We start from the raw sequence: 17300 nt of genomic DNA on the forward strand, positions 1-17300 counted from the left end.
TGTTAAGTCCCATAGTGCTCAGAGCCATTTGAACCATTTTTTTTTTTTTGTAAGTCATTTTCAGCCAGGTGTCCGGATACGTTTGATCACATGGTGTATATGTTCACAGTTACTTGTTTCTGTATATTTGTTATGCATTTTGATGATATGGATTCATTTATTCTTGTTTCACTGCCGACTATTGACGATCTGGCACTGTAATATTATTTCGACGAACTGCTGTAAGACTATCACATTTTCGATGTATAAATACATAAGCAGCAGTATTCCTTTGGTTAGTTTAGCTTTTTATTTCGATCCTGGATCTGACTCGTAATGATTAAAAGCCGAAAAATTTTAACTATGGATGAAGAGAAACAACTCAATTTTTTTGCTGAGAAAAATTTATTCAGGCATAGTTGTTAGTAGCAACACAGGTTCCGCTCAAGAAAGTGATGTTACAGAGAGTTTGGATGTTTGTGGTCGCTGCTGTGATGTTGTGATGTACTGTTGAGGCGGTGGGTGGTGGTATGATGCCAGTCAGTTGTTGAGCAGCTCCCTGTAAACACAAACTATTGGTGATGTTCCTGCAGCAGATGCATACTATTAGATGAGGTTCATACAGCATTTTATCATCATACGTTACTGATTGGCATCTAATACAAGACATTTAACTGTACATCCTAATTCAGAGGGCTTATTCATTAGTAACTAGCTTACTGCTGGCACTTAGTCTTTATTTTGTACTAATATTTGAATTTGATACAGTCTTGCACAATTTTTCGCAAAAACTCTCAAGGTCAACATTGCAAGGACTTCCATATACGCAAATAACCGCTTGACAGTTCGACATTGCCACATCACTATACTGTCTATGGATGGTATTTATATTCACTGCCTTTTAATGACTAGACACGTATCTTCGCCAAATCTTCGTGATCATTTATATGACGCTAGTGCAGTTCACCTTTTCCTATCTAGATCATAAAGAAAATAAAGCTACGTTAAAATGCCTCAAAATTCAGTATTTAGTTCCAGAATGAACCATTTGGCAATATACTGCCTGGCTGAGCTATGATATAGTGCTGGGTATTGGAAATATCCAATGGTGAAAATGGGACACAAACAATGTATTGGACTAGTTCCTATTATATCGTCAAAATTATATTTTTGGAACAACATTCTCAGCCTTGTTATCAGTTTTTACTGTTGATCAGTTGATCCTTAGCGATACCCTTTGGAAACAACAATGTTTATCCTGTGACTTAAATATTGGATTCGTTTTCGATAGGGAAATGGTTACCCCTATGTTTTATTGAGTCAGTCGACTGAGAGAAGTTCGTAAGCCACCGAGCTTGTACCCAGAATAAAGGGTAGTCAAATTCAGATTTAGGTTTTCCATGGTTTCCTTAAATTTCTTAAGCCAAGTGGCAGTAAAATTCCTTCGAAAAGGACAAAGCCAATTTCCCTCCCCATCTTTGCCCACTCCAAGATTGTGTTCTGCCTCCAACCACCGCATCGTCAACGGAATATTCAACTCTAATCTTCCTTTCTTCATGAATCACCTCAGTTGGATACTTAGATAGTTTCTTTAACAGGATCCAGGTTTCGTTCTTCCCATATTCTTCTGCAACCGAGTGAATGATACACTGTACCACCATTTTTGATCAAATGTCAAATCCTATTTAAAAAGGGACATCACTAGGAAAAAGTCTCACCTAATCTACTAGGGGGAAGGCAACTTTCACACATTGTCTGGCCAGTACCTACAGTGTGGTGGTGATATAGACAGCAGGAGTGATGTCTCACATATTGTAAACTAGTAGACAATTGTAGCTACATTATTGGAGCTCCAGATCTCTACAATAGTTTTTTCTGCTAATTCTGCTGAAGCAGTGCCTCAAACCCCAGTCCATCCATCCAGATTTAGTTTTTCCATGGTTTCCCAAAATCACTTACAGGTAAATGTCAGGCTGGTTCCTTTGAAAAAGACACAGTGCATTTCCATCGCCATCATTACCCAGTCTGAGCTTTGGCTCCAAAGACTTCACTGTCGAAAAGACGTTAAACCCTAATCTTTCTTCCTCCCTTCAGTGGAGCCTTTTTTAAATAAATTCTTGAAGGTTTTCCTGAGACCGTCTTCTGGGCAGTTTTTCTCCAGCAATTCCCCAGAATCTAAATCTGATCTGGCACTTGCTGACCAATCTAGATACAAAATTGGAACGTGACAGACAAGCAAGTGTGCCAGTGATCACAGACTGTGCGCATTCAGAACCTCGGCGGCAGTTTACCTTAGTGGGGTCCGTGTCCGTGGTAGGTGGTCTCGCCCGCTCGCTCCACGACGGCCTTGAAGCCGTTGTAGGGGTCGGCGGTGTAGTGGACGGTCCTGAGCGTGCCGTCAGGCTCGACCAGGCTGTAGGTGCCCACCACTTCGCCCCCTTTGCTCACTTCGCGCTGCTCCTTCACGTCGCCAGAGTGCGGGTCCGTCACGCCGTACTCGAACTGGTAGTCCTTAGGCGCGTTGTAGCCACCGTAGCCGCCCTGCTGGAAAGTCACACACTGTTAGCTACCAGTCACACAGTTACCGCATACTTGCGTAATTGGTAGGTAGCACAGTGCTGATCTACAGTCAAGTGTGCTGTTCCTATATGTGGTGCATCAACCCACACAAAGCATGTTGGTTTAATCTGGATCAGATGTTACATTTGATTACTAGATGTCTCAGGTAAGCATTCATCCATCTCCCAGACCTTGAGCCGGGCATCTCATCACATAATAGAATTTCCTTCAAAGGCAGGAAAAAAGGAACAGGTTACTGGAACAAGACATCATCTACAGGGTGTACCTCCTAAGAGTCGTCAGGCGCATGTTCATTTGTAATTTTGTTTTTGCAATGTCTAGCTGGAGTCAACCCAACGAAGTACTGCTCTTTACGTCTTTCATGCAATGCTCAGTGTCAATGGTAAACATCAGTTTTTTTTACGTTATATTGCATTGTATGTTAACCGAGGGCCAAGAAACGACAGAGAGGCTCCGTCCCCGCCGCAGCCGCAGTGGTCCACAACCCCACGACGACTACCGCAGTCCACTTCACCCCTCCGCCGCCCCACACCGAACCACTCTTTCAGGGTTTTGATTTACGTTACAAACAAATTTATTTTCAAAGCGAAATTTTACTCACCTGTTTAAAACAGCTGCCCCCCAGATTAGACTAGTACGATATTCGTGATGATGATGTTTGGTTTGTGGGGCGCTCAACTGCGCAGTTATCAGCGCCCGTACAAATTCCCAACGTTTGCTCAGTCCAAACTCGCCACTTTCAGGAATGATGATGAAATGATGAGGACAGCACAAACACCCAGTCATCTTGAGGCAGGTGAAAATCCTACGATATTCGTGTTATGGATACGTGCTAGCAAGGGACATTAGAACAGCAGCGACTGAGCAGCGCTGCTGCATGGCTGAGGCATATAGGTTCCATCAGGAACTGGTGAAAAGTGACTCGAGTTGTCAATGAAATAGATTCTTTTCAGTTGGGACAACATTCTCTCTCATATGTATGCATGGTAAACTTGCAAATCGGTGGGGGGGGGGGGGGGATGACGTTCGAATGGAGAGTTTAAATCGAAATAAAAAAACTTTCATTTTGTTGAGATAGAGAAATCGTCCGTTTTGAAAGCTTTCGCTGAAAATGAAAATCTGATGTAAATTCTAGGGAGGTGAGAAGATTATACTGGTAAATACATTATATTTAATAAAAAAGGTTCATTAAACAAACACTGACTTTTCAGTCATCTATGTTTGAACATACGACCCCATTATTATTTCTTCATGGCGTCCATGCTTCTTCAAGGTTTGAAACACTGTGATTGCTACTTTACAGTTGTTTGATCTATTTTATAAAGCGTCCACAAGCAAAACTAGCAGCACAATTAGATTTATCTACGGTGCACCTCTAATGTGATGAACAAACTGATCATAAGACTAGTACCAACAAATCTTGTGAATAAAGTAAAATTTGTTACTCTAACATAAAATTATGGAACTATCTGCTACGTAACACGTTGAAGAAGAAAGTGCAGTGCATTTCACTATTATGCACATTCGGTAACAAGTCTCTTTATTACAATGCATCCATTTCTTCTAGAAACTGTACGAAAAGTAATATCCAATAGGCAATCTGCGGTGCTAACGTTATTCGGTGCACTGTCTTATACTTACGTCGTATCCTGCATAGCCGATGTCTCCAGCCAACGCGTGCGCCACCAGCAGTCCTACGGCGACTGCGAGAACTACGCTGGTCTGTAAACAAAGTCAGTGTTTCAGTGTCGAGCAATACAAGGAGGCGCGGGGAATTGTGCTACAGTATGAGGTAAGTATTGCATTTAATTTTCCCGTTTGCTTAACACCGTAACAACTGCCAAGCGTTTAGGCCCGTTGCCTCTGGAGGCGAACATATTGGAATGTCAACACCTGATGCTGAAAACATTGCAATATGCGACGAATTCATTTCTTACGTGAGTTTTAGTTTATGATTCACTAAGAGATTAAAAGTTTGCTATGTGGTTTCCCATCTGGTTGGTGTAGTGAAAGATTTAGTTGTTTACTTTCAATCAAATATATAGGAAACCAAGACGTTTAATGTTTTAATGTTACGTGAAGCGCTTCAAATAATGAATTTGGAAACTATTACATATTTTCCGTCAGTTATTTTGTTCGGGCGTAATATTTTCCATTGTAACACCTACGAAAGACCCGAACAATAGTTTTATTTCTGAATACGAACAGATTGGTGGCGGGGAAATTTCTTCGCGCTTTTTAATGAATGACATTCGAAAGGTCTCCGCTCCTTGTGTAGTCTTTCTCAGAGTGCCATAATATTTCACACGACTTTTAAAAAAATCATTTACAGAATTAGGGAGGAACAATTTGCAGTGGAAACGTTATATTTTTAAGATAGCGTTCAGTCCAGAAATCGTTAAAGGTTGGACTAAATCTAATTTCCACTTATGAAGTAGAAAATCCAGGATTACGATGGGGAACAACTGAATCCTAGATGACATCCGCTTGTCGAAGACTTATTATAACGACGTAGTGATTAAAACGTGCTTTAGATCCTACCAGTCATAAGAGGAACTAGTAGTAAAAATTTAAACATAAGGGGTAAGTAAAATTTAGTTTATTTTCTAGTCTTGCTAATGACAATATGAGCTTGAGTTACGTGGTCACAAGTTACTGAATAAAGGAACCTCTGGACGGAATAGTGTTTTGAGATGTAGAGGTCTGTTGTTTTATTGCTTTTCCCGGTTCTGCTGGACACCTATCGAAAATAAATCCCACAAAATTCCACTTATCTTAGTATGTCGCTGTTAAGGAAGTGTTGTTCAAACACAAATACTTTTTTTCGGATTGCTGATCAATTAGGACTGAGATCCGCAATGTTGATTACAAATTAGAAAGGTTAAGTCCGTCTTTCGTATTCCTTTCTGGCAGTGAAGTGTATTATAAAAACCCATAGTGGTTCGTATCCTACGTTTAACGGCAGAAATTGCTTGGTGAGCGGATTCTTAGGTCGAAGGAAGACGAGACATGTGACATCTTAGGGGAAACATGTCCAGTAAACCACTGAGTGTCACTAGCAAACTTCGACTATTGATGACTGTTGTATTTTGTCGAGTTTTATTCTTACTGATTACCGCAAGACAGTAAAATGAACAAAGCCACATGGGCAAGTGGCAGCAGAAAGGTCATTTATTTGTATGAAATCAGGGTGTAACACTGCATTGACTGTTAACTTCATAACTGACGTTCTTGTTACTCCATTTAGTCAGTCAGTCACTCTTGCTCGATATGAAAAGGCTCATATCAGATACGTGTCACTTACAAGCTGTAGGTATCAGACCCAAGTAAAAGCCGTAGACGTAACGGAACGGCCATCAATTTTCACTCTGAAAAAAATCAACATGAAATTACATGTCATAGATTCTACATATGTTAGCCGCAAGACATATCTGAAACAGAACGTACTTCGTGCCTATATTCCTTGTCATTCACGGGTACGGTAGCTACATAATGTAGTCAGCCCATTGTTTTTTCTTACGTTTGGTTCAAATGGCTCTGAGCACTATGGTACTTAACATCTGAGGTCATCAGTCCCCTACTTAAACCTAACTAACTTAAGGACACTACACACATCCATGCCTGAGGCAGGATTCGAACCTGCGACCGTAGCAGTCGCGCTGTTCGGGACTGAAGCGCCTAGAACCGCTCGTCCACCGCGGCCGGCTTTTACGTTTTGACTGGCAGCTTATTGGAAGTACGAGAAACAGAAGTGCATCGTGTAGATACATTATTACAAGCGCTTCCACTATCCGGAAATTCATTTATAAACTAGTCCCAGTTAAAAACGTTCATGTGGTCTGCAAGCCCTATGTAACTCGGTTTTGACTCTATTAAATTACGTTACTACAGGTATATTAATAAAAGTGCATCTAATGAAGAGCGAACTGCCAGTGCGAATGCAGCGATCGCGGACTGAAACTTCGAGCATGTTTCGAAGTCCACAAGCAGAGGACTGAATGATAATGAATTATTTCGCCGTTGGCGTATGAGCAGACTACTCTGTTCTGTGCTTGAAGAACGAGAATATTCAAATTTTCAACCATTTTTTTAATGCCATGATGCGGATAGCCTCTGGGAGCATTTTTCTTTTTATAGTTTTGCCTCCGTCAATCAACGTGTAAAGGGCAAATCGGTATTTCTTCTCGTGAGCTCTGAAGATACGACAAACTCTGAAATCCTGACAGTTTCTACTATCAAACAACGATAACTGGTTGAGTTACAAAGAAGAAATAAAATGATTGGTTTCTAAATTCAATCCTTTTATCAAAAAAAATGGTTCAAATGGCTCTGAGCACTATGGGACTCAACTGCTGAGGTCATAAGTCCCCTAGAACTTAGAACTACTTAAACCTAACTAACCTAAGGACAACACACACATCCATGCCCGAGGCAGGATTCGAACCTGCGACCGTAGCGGTCGCGCGGTTCCAGACTGTAGCGCCAGAACCGCTCGGCCACCATCCTTTTATCTGTGCACATGTTAATGTAATAGGACAAAAGTTGAAATTTTATTCCGTGTAGACACTTCTAAGCAAGCTAGAAAGTAGAAGAGCGAGAAGCACGCGTTCCGCTATGTGCCACCCTGAGGGAAAGCACACGGAAATCCCAACCAAGTGAGGACTGCTACTTACATGTCGCGCATGGTTTCCCACGAGAAAACACACATTTGCGGAAATAATGGGGGGAAACTGTCGGCAAAAGGTGGAAAATAAATGTGCATTATAACGAATACGGTAAAGTGAGAACGCAACCAGCCAAGTGACCAGTGCAGTATGCCAGCGATTCAGGTCAGAATAGTGATACCTACACGGAAATCCCAAGCAAAACGCCACAGTCTTGTGCAGGTAAATAGGAACATACATATATGAAATGTTCAGAGTCATTTACAACACAAAGAACAGTAACGATTGGATAAGACTTTTACTCGTTTCGGCTACTTGTCTTCATCCGCAGTAAAGTTCGAGCCGATCATGAATCTTCAATCCAAAAAGTAGCTGTGCATGGAGTATGACCTCTATTTCGAATTAGTCGATTCCGAATGATGATTTATTGTCACAAACGATTCTTAAAGGAAGGTGCCATGAAAATACTAAAATGAGCTGTGTCCAGATATTGTGAAATTTAGTGCCCTCTACCACTATATATATAGCGTAACTTGTCTTCAGTCCGAAGACTGGTTTCATGCAGCTCTCCACTTACCATTCGCAAGCGTCAGCATCTCAGCATAGCTGCAGCAACCGACATCCTTTTTAACATGCTTACACCAACTTCAACATATCCATTAGTCTTTTTAATTTCTTGGATCTACCCATTCGACTGACGGATATAACATTCCACGCTCCGAAGCCTAGATCGTCAGATTTATTTTTCCCGATGACAACATCCACCTGAGAAGTCTAAACCCGAAAATCAGAATCATATTTCCAGAATATATAAACCAACAGGACATCATTATTGAATCATACAGTAGGTTATGTCCTCCGAAAATATAGCGGCTTTAGTTTTCTCTTGCTTTCAACGGATATCCCTGCGGTGTGTTGCACATAACGTACGGCTGTCTGTATCTGTATTGCTGTAAAGTCCGTGGTTCTTCGAAACATCTACCGGGCATAAAAAGAACAGTGAATAAATCTAGTAATATCAAAGATTGATAATGGCTTTTCGTTTCATAGCTCCAGGCTCGAACTAAGAATATTCTTGCATGGAAGGGCAAGCCAGAAGGAAGCACTTCTAAGCACCGTAAATTACTCGTGTGTGTGAGTTACAGAAGTTACGAAGGCTCTGTTCCACACTTGGAAGAAAATGGGAGCCAAAGAGTTTTTCCTTTATGAATCTTGAAGACGGGGTGGGAAATACTTTCGTAATTTCATTTCCTCTATGAGAATGGTGCCACTGATATTAAGAAAGTAGACTCACATTCAGAAGGAGCGGGAGTCAAATCACCGTCTTATTATGATTTATGTTCCCTTAAATCGCTTAACGCAAATACGGGGTTTATTGCTTTGGAAAAGATACGGCCAATTTCCTTCATCATTATTCTTCAATTCCAGCTTGAGCTTCGTCTCTAATGACCGCATCCACTGGACGATAAAGCGTAACCCACCTTCCTACCTTGTTTTGTGTTGGCTAACTAAGGACCACGACATTCAACTATTGTTGAGTAGGTTTTGATGTCCGCCCAGGAGTGGCTCTGTTGTTCCTTCCTGTTCTTTTTCCAGAGGGCACCGGTCTCCTTTCTTAGTGATTTGTCCTGAACCTCACTTGCTTAAGTTTTCTCCTGAGAGATGTCCGGTCTCTGTACCTCTCAGTTCCATCAACCGTGGTGAGGTGGTCTTTCTCTTTCGCTAACATGCGAGACTCTGGCTGGTCAACCAGCCGGGATGCATGTTGTGTACCTCCATACAAGGTCAGACTTCTCTGATTTTATTTTTTCACAGCGTTTGTGGAGTTCTTGGTTTGGTCGCCTTTTAAATACGTTACCTTCGTTAACTGATCCCAGTATCTTCCTCTCCCGGATTTCAAACTTGTGTACGAGACTTCTGCTGGTGGGTACTAGCCACTCTTGGTTGACTGCTTTGTAACGTTTTTTTTTTTTTTTTTTGTTTTGCCTTACGGGAGATACTTTTTGTTATAGGTGCTATTGTTCAGGTGGTATGGCAGTTGCAACTTGTTTACTCCAGTTGATAACGCTATTCTTTCGTAAAGACTAGGTTCCATCCATTCTCCCAGCTATTAAAACCTTTTGATTTTCTTTATTTCTCCCTGCTCCAAGTGCAGTGTACAAGGAAAATGTTCGTGATGTACTGTGTTTTTTCAAGCGACACATTTAGGGCTACCTTTGCTGCTTGTTGTCTGAGAACAACGAGCTGATACACTGAAGCTTCTACTGAACCTTATAGGTCGTCGACAAATACGAGAGAATTCGCTTGTGCCCCTGAGAGATGCCATTTGTAAGTTCCTGTCTAGATAACTGTTTTCTCCACTCTTATTACTTTTTCCATGGCACAATTAAAGAGGAGAGGGGAGAGACCATATCTCTATCTTAGTTTCATAACTTTACTGGCGATCTGGTGTTGTTTAAAGTCTGCTGGATAAGATTATGGATCTTTTGATCCAGTCATAGTTCCTCCAGGATCTTAATTTATACAGTGCACACATTTTTGCACTCGTAAAAAGTCAGTCCATCAATACTATGATTCTATTTCATAGTGTTCGGAGTAGTGGCGAGGTGGTTAAGACAATAGATTCCTATACGATAGACGCTGGGTGCAAATCCCGTGCGACAGCCAGATTCACATTTTCGTAATATCCCTAAATGAATTAGAGAGATTGTCGGAATATCTGCGCTTTCCATTCAGTCGACTTTTCATTCCCTCTGGAACTTAAGTTCCGTCTCTAACAACCTCATCGTATCACTTCGTACTCTTCTGCAGCATTCGCTGTCAATATGCGCCCTTTCCCACTCCACCCTCAGTAACTCACACCATATACAACACGCGAGGTTTGTCATAAGTGAAGGTCTCGCCCAGTACCCTTCAAATTCTCGCCATTCACCGGGATTCGAACGGACGCCTTTCACCCGCGGCGCGGAAACTTTTGTCTCGTGCAAGAGCAGTGACGTAACACACCAAGAACAGTAACGACCAGGAAACCCACAATCCTGTACTACAAGTGAAATTAGTGGGGAATAAACGTAACTCCCAGTGACATATTTACTCTCAAAATCGGCTTACTCTACCACCATCTAATCAGCATACTCTCAGCATGGAAGACCCAGATTCATTATCGTGCCAAGAACCCCGATGTCAAGTAGAACGGAGACGTATCCTTGGCTGTAAAATAAAAAACAAAGTTCCACTTTCTAGTCCTAGACGTGTCGATCGTGTCCGACTGACCGCCGTGCCATCCTCTGCCAATGGCATTTTGCTGTATGGACTGTCATGCGATCATCACACGCCTCTCCCGGTCGTTGTCGGCTTTTTTGACCTTGCAACCGCTACTAATCTGTCGAGTAGCTCCTGAGTTGGCCTCACGAGACTAAGTGCAACCCCTGTCAGTCCTCCAACCCTGGAATAATACTGGGGATCGAAACTGGATCCCCCGCATTGACCACTAGGCTACGGAGGTGGACTCTGCTGTAGAGGACGTTAGATTGTTACGTAACACTAGCCACATAACACCAGCAACTGTTCACTGCAATTCTGGCAGTGTTGGAGCAGAAAATCTGAGTACAGCAGCACTTAGAAATAGCGCCAACATTGTTAGATAAAAGCTATTTTATATAATTGACATAAACATCTGGCATTCTTCGCTACAAAAATAAACGTAATTGGAATTAAGTAATAAACAGGTTATAATGGAACAGATTAAACTTTTGTGTGACGTATTAGATCCTGTAAATTATGGGTTGTACAAAAGTGAATCCAGCAGAAAAACTTAAAATGTAAGCCAGGGCTATTAACAATATTTCTTATTAATGTTAAAATTGAGAATCTACATTACTATATGGTGTTTCCAGTTCTTATACAACAAACTGTCTAATTTTGATATCAAATGATAGCCAAGAAAGATTCATTGGCTAGTCTCGAAAACTTTGTGTTGAAAGGTTTAGTGAAAACATCTTGTATAAACCTGTTCTCATTTCTGAAAACCGTCTGGTAGTAGTAAATAACATTTGGCAATACATTTTTCGAGAAAACTCAGTTACAAAATACCAACAGGGTCAATTACTGTATTACCACGCTTTGATATGAAACTGCACCTCCTACTCGAAGAGGCATTGCTAACAGCTGTATATGGAACAGAGATGCTCAGACTAATTTTATAGCATCTGCAGAGGAAGATAAATGAAACGTATTAAAGGAATTAATCCTTGAAATGATCTGGGCTTAGTTGGGAAAGAAAACCACGTGATTCAGTTTTCAGACCCCATCAATCTAATGTTTAATTGCATAATACAGGTTAAAAGATTATAGAAACACATTGCTAGAAGTCAGATTCAAAGCGCCAAATTCATCTTTAAAGGTGATGTAGAAATATAATATAATGAACGAAAATGCTGCTTGAGTGCTCTAATAAAAGGTATTTGACAATACAAGGCGAAGTAGAATGAAGTGTAGACATTACTCTAGTGACGTTAAAACCATACTGAAGATGATTAGCAGACGAAAGGCTGATTTTTAAATAAATATGGTTTTTCCACAAGGCACTATACTTGTTCCACTACTTTTTAACGGCAAGTCATATTCTTCCAGATATTCCATGTGTAAAAGCTGAAAGAAGTGAAATGTGGTTCTACCACAAGGCACTATGCTTGGTCCGCTACTTTTTAACTGGTCTTCCAGAGTTCGCAAGTGCACAAGTTGAAGTGAAATTACGATGTCAGAGCTAGCTGTACGGCGTATATTCAGAAGAGTCGTAGACACTGAAGAGAGTTGAGAGTGCGCATGCGTACCTGCTGCATGTTGGAGGAGTGGTGTGTTGCTGGCGGCTCGGTGTCCTGGGAGGAGTCGGAGGAGCGGAGTGGCCGACACACGGCAGCGGCGGCGTTATATACTGCTCGACGTTCACGCTCCCGCGCCCAATTAAGAAGAGCCTAATTACCGGCCAGTCTGCGGAAGCTCGCCTGCCCCCGTGGTGTGCACCAGTCCGAGGAGCACGCGTTTGCGTCAGTCGGCCGCGAACGACGCCTCCACCTCCGCTACCGCACACGTACACAGCCGGGCTGCTACCAATTCACAGTTCTCCTGTAAACGAGACATCTGTACAGCCTCTCTCTGAGTAGTTTCTTCTAATTGGTGTCCATAATTTGCACAAAGTAGTGTCATCTTTCTTTTATTGGCTGTATCAACTGGACAGAAGTCTACACGTCATGCAGTACCAATTGATTTCGGCCACAATATTAATGTTCCATACCTTGTATCTGCATGTACCCCCGTCAGCCCAAAAACTTTAGAGACTGGATCAATAAATTCCCGGCTGGTTTGGGAATTTTCTCTGCCCGGAGACTGGATGTTTGTGTTGTCATCGTCATTTCATCATCATCATTCGTGACAGTGGCTAGATTGGACTGTGTAAAAATTGGACTGTGTAAAAATTGGACTGTGTAAAAATTGGACTGTGTAAAAATTGGACTGTGTAAAAATTGGACTGTGTAAAAATTTGTACTTTGCTCTGGCTCTGATGACTACACAGTTGAGCGCCCCACAACCGAACCACCACCACCACCACCATCATCATCATCATCATCATCATCATCATCATCATCATCATCATCATCATCATCATGGATCAATAAAAACAGAAAAGTTAAGATGCTGGTTTTAATGCTTCAGGAGTTCCACATAGTGCCCCCCTCCCCTTGAATACAACTCACAGAACGTTCATACAATCATGCGAAGCTGTCAGAAAAGTTCTTCTTTGGGGTGTTGTTAAACTCGCGCATCTCGTTGTCTTGAACGTCGGTTATGTTGTCAAAGCCTTGAGTTCTCATGTGAAGTTTCATATGTTGTTTTCTAGTAGGTTCGTACCGATAACACCAAATCTCTTCACAAGTGATGACTTTTTCCAGAAAGAATTTCCCGCGTATTGCATTTCAATCAGGTCGCGGCAGGCTCCCGCGATCTAAAGTAAAGATGTGCGGGACAAACATGGCACACACTTTCCTCCAAAACATACAGGAGACTGTCTTAAACATATGATTTCAAGATGTTGCTCCATTCAGACTTGTGGCACAACGACGTTAGTCGCTACGGTTGCAAATCGACTGCTTAACACTACCCGCTTACAACTGACTTTTCGAACGCAAATCTGTTGTTTACAGTCGTTAGGTCAAGTTGCTACACTCCAAGAATAAAATCAGTCTTTGAAATTTTTGGGAGGACGGTGTACACTCCACACGCTATAGTGCACTGCACGTCAGAGGACAATAAAATATCGCCAGTTGGTGTATTGGGTGATCTCTCCAAGCGGTTGATTGTATAGATCATGTGACTCTATTCGAAAAACTCAACTTTGTGGAACTGATGGCTTTACGCCCAGCTGGTTTGATCCATACTTAACAAACAGAATGCAAAATGTCGTGCTGAATAATTCAAACACAATCGGAAGGATAGAAAATTTTAGTAACTGGACAGAAAGCACAAAGGGAGCCCCCACAGGGCTCAAGTTTGCGTCAATCCCTATTCTTTATATACATGAATAACCTTCCACTTAACATTCAACATGAAAAATTGGTACTTTTGCAGACGATATTAGTGTTATGTACATTAGTGTTATACAACCCATAGTAGAGAAAGCAACAGAAGACATAGCAAACGATATTTTACAAAGAATTACAAAGCGATTCTCAGAAAATGACCTCTTCCTAAATTTTGAAAAAAAACAAACATTGTATTTAGTTCTGTACAAGAATCAGTCACACCAGCAATTGATGTAGCACATGACCAGGCGTCAGTAATAGGGTAGAGTGCTCCAAGTCTATGGGTGTACATATTGATGAAAACTTGAACTGGAAGTAGTATATTAGTGAGCCTCTCGAACAAGTTCAGCAACTTTTGTTTTTCGTGTAACTGTTATCTTGCAAACAAACGAATCAATCTCCTGACATATTTTACACATTTCCACTTAATAACGTCTTTTGGAATAATTTTCTAGGGTAAATCATCACTTACAAATAAAGTATTGATTGCACGAAGAGAGCAGTAAAAGTAATATATGGTGTCAGCCAGGGCAGTCATGTAAGTACCTGTTCAACGAACTAGCCATTCACAATACAAATACTGTATTCGCTTACGAAATTCGTCACAAATAATCCATTACAATTTGAGAACAGTGATGTCCAGACTTACAACACTAGAGGGAAAAATTACCTTTATAACCCGCTATTAACGCAGTCACTGGCTCAGAAAGGGGTTCAATGTGCAGTAAAAAAAAGTTTGACCATTTGCCTAATAACATAAAACATCCGACAGTAGCAATATAGGTTTTAAATGTAACTTAAAATCATTTCTTCGGGACAACTCTTTCTGTTCCATTGACGAATTTCTGCTCAAAACCAATAGAAAAAAGTTTTCAAGTGTAGTTGAATGAGTACGACTAAAAAATGTGTTAATTAATGTTAACACTAATCATGCACGGATATTCTGTAAACTTACTCTTTCCGCAACTGACACTCCAATTGATGTAGATTACGCTTTTAGAGTTCTCACGTTCTAACGTGCTTGAGAAGACACCGCTTATCTTTTAACCGGATGCTGTCGGATTCTTTGTCTTGGTTATAGGCATTATGTAACATTTATCAATATTTATTTAGAGCCACTGTTCATTGCACCATGTGGAAATTTTGTCAAATTCTTTTTGCATTTTCGTACGATGACCCAACGACGATAATTCCCTGTAGAAAACAGGTTATTCCGTGAACAATTTTATAGCGCTGTTGGTATATATAAACTAAATCGCTCATGTATATTGAAAATGTTGGAGGCCATATTACGCTTCTTTAGTGTACACCCGATGTTATTTTAGTTTCCGTTGAACATACGCCGTGCAGTATAATGCAATGGGTTTTTCTAATTAAATGATCAGCCTGTGCACACGTATTACGATATGCGCATGACATCCAAACTTCGTTCGCACCTGCTCGCAGTTGTATGTATGGAAACGTAGTCCCATGTTTCTTGACAGAGTGTAGGGGAACGATGCGGGAGACCCGCACCGCCGTACTATGGAAGGTCATAAAGGAGGTGGTTTGCCGTTGCCTTCCTCCGACCGCAATGGGCATGATTAATGATGATGAAGGCGACACAACACCCAGTCATCTCTGGGCAGGTGAAAATCCCTGACCCAGCCGGGAATCGAACCCGGGACCCCGTGCTAGGGAAGTGAGAGCGCTACCGCGAGACCACGAGCTGCGGACCATGTATTCTATGCTATTTATTGTTTATTTTACGTGTCCAGGACATGAAATTATTGCAATACAAATAGAGCAAACATTCACACAAAGATTAATTAAATCAAAGAACCAATTAAAGAGGAAATTAAGTAAAATCCAGACGGGGTTAATATGTACAAGTATTTGTAAAATACTGACAGGAAGATGAAAACAAATGAACAGTAAAAGATAATTCTCTTCATATTGTGTGGAGATGCTAGTCATCGGCTATTTTGACTGTGCTGGTAGTAGGTGTATCCGGTAGGTTCCTGCAGACTAGCAGATCGCGACACTGGCAGAGTTCATCATCACTGCTGAAGCCCTTCTTCTGAGGATGACTTTGCATCGTGACACCCCATTTCCCAGTTTGTTCAACGCCTTCCAATCCACATAAGGCAGGAGTGGATCTGCGGCATCTTCTTTGGCATTCGTTCAGTGCGCTTCAGGCAGAGAATCGCTCCAGAGTTCCACTCGGCGAGTTCCAGGAGATGAAACTTCTGTAGTCGTCTGCATGAAGCTCTTTCTTGATCTGAGCATGATCGGCGAGGTTCGTGTCCATACAAGGGATGTCTGGGATGAGTTTCCTTTTTCTTCTTTTCCGCTTCTATAACTGCTTTCCTGCAAATACTTGATTGTAGTATACCCATAGTTTGGTATAGTTTACTGAAAAGAGTTGGTCGTGCAGTCACGTTCATTCTGTTTGACGTGTCCAAAACTTTGCCAGACTGGAGGCTATGGCAGATGTTCGAAGTGCTTTTGGTTGAGCGCCCCAAATGGTTCCTGTAAGTTTGCGGATGGTTATGTTCCGCTGAGATACTCTGAGCCTTGTTTCTTCAAAGGGGACTTTGAATGTCTTTATTCCAATGTACGTGGGAGTATCGCAGCAGAATAGTTCTTCTGCTCTCCAAGCGATGTTCAGTGTACTTTTGTGCTCCCTGTTTTTAGATGTAATGCGCAAAGTTAGTTCTTCCAGTCATTTGGCTCCAGATGTATTATAGTATTTGGGCATGTCTTCAGCAGCTCTTGTTAGCTACATCTGCACTTCTTCAAAAGGTTCTATCTTGGACAGCAATCGCTGTATCATCAGCATAAATAAATGCTTTAATTCCGGAACTAATTGAATTGGTCATTTATGTAGATGTTATACAAGGAAGGAGCCCCCACGAAGATCGTGGACTGATTATTATTGTCAATGACGACCGAGTGGACCCTTCGCTACGTTAAGAGAATACTTGCGGCAGATCTTTCCACCAACAGGACTAAGAAGGACAACGACTTTTTTCAAAGCCAGTCCTTAGAATGCTACAGCATTCTGTGGTTAATTTAGAAGTAAACTGCACTCATTGGCACTCAATCGCTGTAGACAACCAACCGCACATTTGTCGGATAACGACTAGTCGTCATTTAAGTTCCGCCGATTCGACGAATGTAAAACAGGATGGAATTGGGATACTACCGGAAGATGCACAAAAGTGAGTCTTACGCGTAACAACTATAGTGACGTTTGGAACTTAAGAGACAACAAATGAACAACTGGTGCCAATTGGCCAGATGGATGCCTTGCTAGACACAGTACATTGATGAAAAAATCTAGCTTAAAGGAAGGGTTACTATCTTTTGGTTCAAAAAATCGTTTTTTTAATTGCATTTTCGTATCCATAAAAGTGTTTAGAATCCACCCCTGAAACGGTTTTTCCGAATATGGAACGGAAATGTTTGTCATTCGCGCTTGAACAAAAAAATGCACCTGCCTGAAATCCGCCTTTTT

At 41.4% G+C, this 17300-nt stretch overlaps 1 protein-coding gene across 1 annotated transcript; it reads right to left on the bottom strand.

Annotated features, from left to right (window-relative positions):
- Positions 1-365: 365 nt before the first annotated feature.
- On the bottom strand, positions 366-12188 carry LOC126203218 (cuticle protein 19-like). Its single transcript, XM_049937462.1, has 4 exons — positions 12056-12188; positions 4201-4281; positions 2271-2520; positions 366-538 (listed from the first exon to the last, which is right to left on the bottom strand). Exons 1-3 carry the CDS (start codon positions 12062-12064, stop codon positions 2272-2274), a joined length of 339 nt encoding a protein of 112 aa, XP_049793419.1. The 5' UTR covers positions 12065-12188; the 3' UTR covers positions 366-538; position 2271.
- Positions 12189-17300: the final 5112 nt, after the last annotated feature.

Source organism: Schistocerca nitens, chromosome 9 (assembly GCF_023898315.1).
Source record: "Schistocerca nitens isolate TAMUIC-IGC-003100 chromosome 9, iqSchNite1.1, whole genome shotgun sequence".
Lineage (NCBI taxonomy): Eukaryota > Metazoa > Arthropoda > Insecta > Orthoptera > Acrididae > Schistocerca > Schistocerca nitens.

What these genes read in the sequence shown, in the direction of transcription:
- LOC126203218 (XM_049937462.1), bottom strand. An exon ending in TCGGCTATGCAGGATACGAC is followed by an intron (nt 2,521 to 4,200) that starts GTAAGTATAAGA and finishes ACTTTCCAGCAG; the next exon opens with GGCGGCTACGGTGGCTACAA.